This window comes from Octopus bimaculoides, chromosome 23 (genome assembly GCF_001194135.2).
Source record: "Octopus bimaculoides isolate UCB-OBI-ISO-001 chromosome 23, ASM119413v2, whole genome shotgun sequence".
NCBI lineage: Eukaryota > Metazoa > Mollusca > Cephalopoda > Octopoda > Octopodidae > Octopus > Octopus bimaculoides.
In genome coordinates this window covers 17,685,476-17,693,031 of record NC_069003.1, presented here as the reverse complement: position 1 = coordinate 17,693,031, position 7,556 = coordinate 17,685,476, and the positions used below count along the sequence as shown (strand labels likewise).

General features: G+C 38.2%; 1 protein-coding gene across 4 annotated transcripts in view; it reads left to right on the top strand.

Annotated features, from left to right (window-relative positions):
* LOC106870770 (inactive phospholipase C-like protein 2) overlaps nt 1-7,556 on the top strand; it is a 196,819-nt gene that overhangs the window by 1,166 nt on the left and 188,097 nt on the right. The window contains exons 1-2 of one of the 4 annotated variants that reach the window (XM_052976010.1): nt 299-804; nt 2,129-3,253. In XM_052976010.1, coding sequence (XP_052831970.1) covers nt 2,188-3,253 — 1,066 coding nt within the window. In that variant the 5' untranslated portion in view covers nt 299-804; nt 2,129-2,187. Of the gene's footprint in view, nt 1-298; nt 899-2,128; nt 3,254-7,556 lie in introns of those variants that run through there. The other 3 variants (XM_052976012.1, XM_052976009.1, XM_052976011.1) reach the window with 3 other exon arrangements.

The following is a 7,556-nucleotide window of genomic DNA, read 5'->3' as shown; positions in this document are numbered from 1 at the left end:
TATATATACACACACACGCATAGACACACATACATATGCGTGTGTATTTGTATGTGTGTATGTGTATAGTTTTATAAATGTATATTTGTGATATGTGTGTGCGTCTGTGTATGTGTCATTGGATTCAGCGCGGAGAGATTTTACCACTACCGAGAGATTGAGAGAGAACTAGAGTGAGGAAAAGTGTATGTATGAGTGACTGAGAAAAAGAGAGGTTATGATTAGTGAGTGAGTGTGAAAAACAGAAGCTAAAGAGAATGTGTGCATTAATGAGTGATTGAAGGAGTGAGGTGAGAAATAGAGAGTATGAGTGAGTGATTGCGAGAGAAGTGTGAGTGAGAGAGAAGGCGTAAATACATTGAAGAAAAGCAAGAAAGAGAGAATGTGTGTATGTAAGGAGATAAAAGGCATGAAAAGAAGAGAAAAGGAAAAAAAGATGTGAGCAAGTTTAAAGTGATTGAGAGAGGGGAAAGAAGTTACATATTAAAACCTAAACCAACAGAGGAGATAGATATATAGAAAGGCTATACGAGAGAGAGAGAGAGTGAATATAGTGTCATAGAGTAGGAGAGAGAGAGTGAGAGTGAATATAGTGTCATAGAGTAGGAGAGAGAGAGAGAAAGAAAGAGTAGTAAGGTAGAAGAGTTGGAAGAGAGTGCGCGGACAAGGATAATGTGATAGACAGAAAGAGGGTCAGACGGAGAGATCAAGAGTCATTTATCTATCTATCTATCTATCTATCTATCTAGGTAATTAAAAAGGGAGCGAGCGAGAGAGATGGTATAGAAGCCACTGCAACAATTCGTAAGTGTAATTATTATGACTATGATGATATCTCTATCGTTTCAAAACCGCGGATCTCCCAGCTGTACCGTTTCAGACGTACCATAAACACATGGTTTGTATAAATATATCTCTATATAATATAATATAATATTCATATATTATTGTTATTATATTTTATGTTCCTATTGAGATGTCCATGCTTGGTTTCTTATGTATAGCTTTACTTATATAAGAATGATGATACATGATAATAACGGCGATGCTTAGAAATGTAGTGGGTTGTTTGTTAGTCCATCATCAGTCCATAGAAATTCCTGCAAGTAAAACCACTAATATCTTCTTTCTTCTACCTGTACCTTCTTGATTCCATAGACAGTCTTTCAGTCTCTTCAGACAATCAATACAACAAAAAATGACCGTCGTTTACTTGCAATTTTCATCTTTCACATTCCCATCCCAAACTCTCACCACAAATCTGACTAAATTTTATACTTCTATCAGTTTATCTATCTATCTGTCTGTCTGTCAATCTATATTTAATTATTATTACCATTATACACACAAACACACCCAACACACACGTGTTGTACAAATATGTATGTATGTGTGTTTGTTTATTGACTAAGTTAAAGATTTAGTGAATGTTTAAACAGTAAAACCAATGCTCTCAGGGAAGAAATAGCGAAAGTCAAATGTTTACAATGCTTTCTCGATGTATGTGGGTGTATATATAGGGCTATGTGTGTGTGTGTTTGTAGTACATGTCTGCATGTGTATATATGTGCTTGTTTTTGCATATGCATGTCTCAATTTCTGCATATTAATGTATGTACACACACACACACACACACACATACATCCATATATAGTCTTTTTTTTTAAACAAGTCTCAAAGCGTGGAAATGTCTTTACGGACATAGTATTGTAGTGTGTGTATGTTCGGTGTGTGATTATGTGTTAATGAGTGTATATCCGTGTGTGACTGTGTTTGTGCTAATGTGTATCTGTGTGTGTGACTTGATATTTATATGTTAGTGTGTTTGCGAAAGAATGCCGTTAGTGTGTTTATGTGTGCGTGAGACTTAATAAATGTGTATTCGTGACTGTTTATATGTTAATAAGTGAGTATGTGTGTATCTGTAACCATGTGTATGTTAATAAGTGTGTATATGTGTATGACTTGTTTATATGTTAAGTGTATATCTGTGTGTTACTATGTGTATGTTAACGTATCTGTCTATTTGTTGTGTGTGTGTGTGTGTGCCATGTTTCGGTACGCGCGCGTTTCCCCTGTTTCTTTTCTTGTCCCCTTGTTATTGTTTTCTTCTGTCTTCTCTTTTAGGTTGACCTTAAATCGCAGCTGTCCAAGCGTAATCTCCGCCACTCGTGTTTCCTCCTGTGATGATGGATACCAACAACCACTCGCTTCTCAAATCACATTCACCACCACCACCACCTTCTTCTCTTCTTCCTGCCCACTCGGCGGTGACAGTCGCCTCCACAGCGTCTTACAGTTGTTGCAGTGTTGGAGTCTGTGACATTGGCAGCACCAAGTCTGCTTCTCCTCATCCGACGACACAAGCAGACGGCGACAATGCTGCCGTGTCCTTAGCCAGAGCAAACAACCTCTCTTGTACCTGCATTCATTCGTCTCATACGAACTTAGAAGGTCAACATAATAAGGCTGAATCTGTAACTAGCCCGAGGCCTTCACCATCGGCCACTGACACAGAAACCTCGCACCACCAGTATCATTGCCAACAACAACAACAACAACAGCAGCAGCAGCAGCAACTCGATCACAATCAACACCATTGTTGCCATCATCAGTCTTATAGCCCTCATCCTCCAGCTTCTCCAATGTCTCATGGTTTAATCTGTCCGTCTCAAGGACCATTCTACTTCAACGTGCCCAACCCTGTAACTACAACTACCGTAACTACCTCGGCCACAGCTACTGCTCTTCCAGTAACTAAACAAACCTCAAGTAATGAAGAAAGCCAACACGATGAAGTGTTCTTAAACGGCGTCGTACCGCCTCCAACCAGCGACCCTGCACCCTCCTCTCTTAATCCTCCATTCCCCAACAGCGACCAAGTGGGCAGCGATGTCTCGACATCGTCCTATATATCGCGAAAGGATAGCGTCACATCAAACGAATCCTACGCTCAACTTTCAGACTGTTACCATCATTACTCGGTTAATGGGGGTACAGCGCAGATGGACGAGACTTCAAACAACTTCTCCTCGCGGAGTGCCCCGGCTCCCAACGACAGCAATTTATTACAACCGCCACCACCCACCTGTTCGTCTTGTAGCAACCAAGAGGTACCGTCTGAAGAAGAGTCCGAAAGTCTCCCCACTTTGCCGCGAAGGAGCAGCATTATCAAAAACAGCAGCCGCAAATCACTGAGGAAGAAGACCGTGTCTTTTAGCAGTATGCCAACCGAGAAAACCATTACCACGGGTAAGTAAAAGTCACTCATCACACACATAGACTGGAATCCTGTAATTTATTCATGATGGGAGCCACCTAAACCTACACCCTAATTTACAAATAGTTCTACTACCCCAGCCTTCTCTCTCACTCTACAGTAAGTTAAAGGTTATTCTGTGATCAGACATAATTTCTAAATACTAAACATTCGAAAATACCCTGAATCAATTGGCTGCTTCTTGCTTGCTTCTCAACTGCAACAATACACCAGTGTCTGTGCCTGTCTGTTTGTCTATCTGTCTCTCATTCTCTCCCTCTTCTCGCTCTTACTCCTTCTTCTCCACCTCTCTCACTCTCTCCACATTAACAAACATTCACTAGACACATACTGTGTGTGTGTGTGTGTATGCGTGCATATATATATACATATATATGTAAGAAAACAAATCCGAAAGAAGAAACACTATAAAATGTAGAGTAGTATATATATTAATATTCCCCAGTTTTTATATATATATATATATATATATATATATATATATATATTCTTACACAAGAATATTATCGACAGTGACTTCGAAGTTTTGGCCAGCTAAGCCATCGTCGATCTAGAGTAACACATCAGATTAATGTAAAATTGCTTTTATTATAACTGAACATAAAAACAAACAATACATCACACACACACACACAGCGAGATGTCTTTCTCGATGTAGAAATAAACATACAACTGGGAAGTTTATAAATCGTTCTAATACACACGCACGCGCGCACACACTATTTCGTGGCTATGTTAGTTAAACATTCATTAACAAAAATGTTGTTTCGTGCTCCACACCCCTCCTTTCATAATTCACAGACACACAAATATAAATGTGCACACATTTATATAAATATATGTCGTAGTAGTAGTATGTGCTGTTACAGGGAACCACAACAACAGTCCATATTAAAAACAGCGACATAGGCATGCACACACATATGCAAAGGTTATTACTAAATAAATGTAAACATGTTCATGGACAAAAACAATAGGTACGAGAGAACAAATGGACTACAAGCTATTACATATACTTACATACATACATACATACACACACACACACACACACATATATATATATATGCACGCACACACGACTATATATTTATCTTATACTTAAATATATATATGTCTGTCTATCTATCTATCTATCTATCTATCTATCTATCTATCTATCCATTATTAAAGCACAAAAGTCTGGTCATAGAGTTTAGCGGTTTAATACTTTACTGCTCTATACCTTAGAGTGCGCTTCTTATTCGGATATATGATACATTGACGTACACACACATGCACATATGGGTATGTGTACGTCAATGTATCAAGTACGAATAATAAACACACTCTAAAGTATAGAGCAGTAAAGTATTAAATTAGCTTTAAATTCTCTCTCTCTCTCTCTCTCTCTCTCTCTCTCTCTCTCTCTCTCTCTCTTTATATATATATATATATATATATATATATATATAAACAATATATGAGTATATGCATATATATGTACATGTATGTACATACCTTCATCTACATGTACATATAGATACAATATATATATATGGAGAGAGAGAGAGAGAGAGATGCAAGCATTGCTTGCTTTCCAACAACGTGGTTCCAGGTTCAGTCCCACTGTGTGGCACCTTGAGCAAGTGACGTCTTCTACTATAGATTCGGGCCAACCAAAGCCTTGTGACTGGATTTGGTAGACGGAAACTGAAAGAAGCCCATTGTATGTATATGTGTGTGTGCCTCTGTCCCCCCACCATTGCATGACAACCGATGTTGGTGTGTTTATGTCCCCGTTACTTAGCGGTTCGGCAAAAGAAACCGATAGAATAAGTATCAGGCTTGCAAAGAATAAGTTCTGGGATTGATTTGTTCAACTAAAGGTGGTGCTTCAGCATGGCCACAGTCAAACAACTGAAACAGAATAAAGGAATATATATATCTATATGCATACATTATACACACAGTAGTAACTATACTAAGAAGTAATGTTTGTTGCCACTTCAACATGTCTGTTCCATACGAGCCATCGTCACTATCAGTTTTAGCCCCAAAAGGAAGCCTCCTCTAGCTGGTTATCAATGCAATCTGCACCTAATATATATTGCAAACAGGGGAGTGAACCCCTACCATCTTTTAGCGACATGACAGGACAACCAGACTGTCTGGTTTCGGGCTATTTTTGCCCATCCTCAATGGTTAAAAATGGGGTTAAAAAAGGTAGTAATATCAGTTCATACAGAACAGCCATGTTGAAGTGGCAACAAACATTATATAAATATATGTATATATGCACACACATGTATAAATATACAGAAATATGTATATATATATATATATATATATATATATATATATATATATATATATATATATGTATGTATGTATGTATGTATATATAGATACACACACACACACATATGTAGGTGTATGTGTGAATGCATGTGTGTTAATGCGTGCATGCACACTGAAATATATACACACGTACTGGCATGCAAAGACATGTATATGTATGGGTGTATGTGTGCATGCATGCAAATGTATAGGTACATATATATGAACTTATACCACAGTGTGCATATGAGTGTATGTATATGTATGTATGTATTGATATATGTGTGCACATGTGTAGATGTGTGTGTGTATATATGTATGTATGTGTGTGTATATGTGTATATACACACACATTGGTGTTTTGTATAGAGTTAAATATGCCATTATGAGTGTGTACACGTGTCTATACATATAATCATATACATACGAGTGTGTCTGGTCATCTGTGACCAATGGACGAACCAACAATCCAGTGTGCTATTGTTAAAGCACACACCACACAGTCTCCCACATGACACCTACCCAGATCCCCATCTTCATCTCAAAATAGCTGTGATGACAGACTTTTACTGTATGTATTTTCCGAGATTTATCATTTATTGATTTATCATTTATCGTAGGACTGTAAGAGCTTATGGCCTACATGGGTAAGGGTGTATGTGGGCGCCTATGTCTCTGTGTGTGTATATGTGCATGTATGTGTGTGAATGTGTATGTATGTGCCCATACACATCCCTACCCCCTCCCCTATGTTAGAATTGTAGTACTCATCCTTCTCTTTAAACTTAATGCAATCTAATCTCTCCTTAACAGGCCTCACCCTATCTATATCTAATCCTTTGTTAGCAGGTCTCACCCTGTCTATATTCTTTTCAACACACTTTCTCTTTTATATCCTCTTTTCTTTTCTACAATTTATATTTTTATATTTACAACTATTTGTTATGAATATTTAACATGAGGACAATGATAGCAAAACCTCACTCCCTAATGAAGCAGGCAAAGACCGACACGACTGTCTGAGCTCAATATTTGTAGTGGGACACCACTTTATGTATGCATGTACCTGATGTGACTCAGGCTGAAAAATTGATGTAACACAATATGATGTACATTATCCCACACGTAAAGGATGGGTCGAAATGATTTTCATACACATCCTCTGTTTCATTAATCGATTATTATCTCAATCAACACTGCAGAATTCCTGAAGTAGCTCCAATGGAAATATAACCCAACTGCAGATGACACCAGATAGCCCAAACTGTGCTAGTGCTTTACTCAACATATCAACACACTAAATGACAAATACCTATTAGTCTAAACAATTAGATATATACATATATACATTTATAGGATGTGTTGGCTTGAAAGAAATGAAGCTAGTATGCTTTGCTTGATGTGCAATGTCAGTCAGTGTGCATGTATGACAGACTAAGTGTTTTGAGAGGAAAGTTGAGGATAAGAGGCATCAGATATAGTGTGCAAGAGAGACGACTGCACTGGTATGGTCATGTGATGTGCATGGGCAAGGCCAGCTGTGTAAAGAAGTGCCGATCTCTAACTGTGGAGGGAACCTGTGGAAGAGGTAGACCCAGGAAGACATGGGATGACGTGGTGAAGTATGATCTTGAAATGCTGGGCCTCACAGGTGCAAGACCCATCAGACCAAGTGAAATCATAGTTGTGGCAGATAGTTATGTCACACATCTGGCACCTGTGGCGATGGCATGTAAAAGTACCCATTACACTCTTGGAGTGGTTGGCATTAGGAAGGTCATCCAGCCGTAGACACCATACCAAATCAGACTAGAATTTGGTGCAGACCCTCAGCTTGCCAGCCCTGGTCAAACTGTCCAACCCATACCAGCATGGACAACAGACATTGATGATGATGATGATATATATACATATATATATTTATATATATATATATATATATATATATATATATAT